The sequence below is a fragment of the Penaeus monodon genome, chromosome 33 (assembly GCF_015228065.2).
Source record: "Penaeus monodon isolate SGIC_2016 chromosome 33, NSTDA_Pmon_1, whole genome shotgun sequence".
Classification (NCBI taxonomy): domain Eukaryota; kingdom Metazoa; phylum Arthropoda; class Malacostraca; order Decapoda; family Penaeidae; genus Penaeus; species Penaeus monodon.
In genome coordinates this window covers 8,652,959-8,654,101 of record NC_051418.1, presented here as the reverse complement: position 1 = coordinate 8,654,101, position 1,143 = coordinate 8,652,959, and the positions used below count along the sequence as shown (strand labels likewise).

At 58.0% G+C, this 1,143-nt stretch overlaps 1 protein-coding gene across 1 annotated transcript in view; it reads right to left on the bottom strand.

Annotated features, from left to right (window-relative positions):
* The window catches only part of LOC119593979 (poly(rC)-binding protein 3-like), a gene marked incomplete in the record, with an annotated part of 48,552 nt that overhangs the window by 11,213 nt on the left and 36,196 nt on the right, over nt 1-1,143 (bottom strand). Inside the window, 2 exon segments of the mRNA XM_037943000.1 lie at nt 55-483; nt 660-938. Of these exon segments, the coding sequence (XP_037798928.1) occupies nt 55-483; nt 660-938 (708 nt within the window).

Here is a 1,143-nt window from a genome sequence, read left to right as displayed (position 1 = left end):
CAACTGGGCATGGGGCACACGGGCACTCGGGCGGGGCACGGCGGCGTCACTTACATCCTGGAGATGCTGCAGTTGTGGTTGTGCCATTACGCTGATATGGCCGTTCTTCAAGTGTTCGGGTGGGTGGCCCGGGGGATGGCCCGGCGGGTGGCCCGGGGTCGAGATCTGCAAGTGGCCCGCATGGCACGGGTGGTGGCCCGCGGGCGTCATGATGGCGCCGTGGTGTGGGGGGCCTGGGGAGGGCGCCGTGGAGACGGGACATGGGGCCAGGAGGGGGCTTAGGGGGGCCGCCATGAAGGGGCCGGGGCCGGGGGGCCCCCCAGGTGGTGGTGGGGGAACAAAGGGAACGGTACTTACATCGGGCGCTGAGGGCACTGCATAATTACCCTGGATAGTATAGGCCTGGCCGCCGGCAAGGATCACCGGACCCCCGGCCACCTGGGGTTTGGGGCGGTAAGGGATCGTGGCGCCTTTGGGAGGGGACTGAAACGGCACAACACGTGGATTAGAACTTGCACAAATGATCGACTACACCAATAAGAAACTATCATCTGCAAATCGACATTTATTGAACACAAAAATATCAACATCAGTGAGTCATAATAACAGATATTCGGATACGCGTTCTTCGGCCGCGAGAGCCACTGGTGGAGCCTTACCTCTAGCATAACGCAGCAGATGTTGTAGATGCACTGCGTGATGGCCTCGGACGTACCCGAGACGGTGACTGCGCGCTCCGTGGAGTTGGGCAGCATCTCGGACGCGACCTGGATGGAGGCGCCAGTCACCTCGCGGATCTCCTTAATCTTGGAGCCGCCCTTGCCGATGAGCGAACCGCACTGCGAGGCGGGCACGATCAGCCGCAGGGTGATGGGGGGCCTCTGCTGGCCACCGCCGCCTCCTGCGCTGCCGTTGTTCTGGTACATCTGACCAAGGAACTGTGGGGGGAACAGCAGCGGTCACAAGGGGCACTCGGAAGAGGATTTACATTTAAACTGGAATTATTGATTCTTGAAAGGAAGCCAGAAAAACTTTATGACGGTCCTGATGAAGGAAATAATAGCATCAATACTAAAACATCCTAACACTACAGCTGAAATGATAAGATTTCTGGTAAAGTGGCATAATTAATAGTCATGTAAT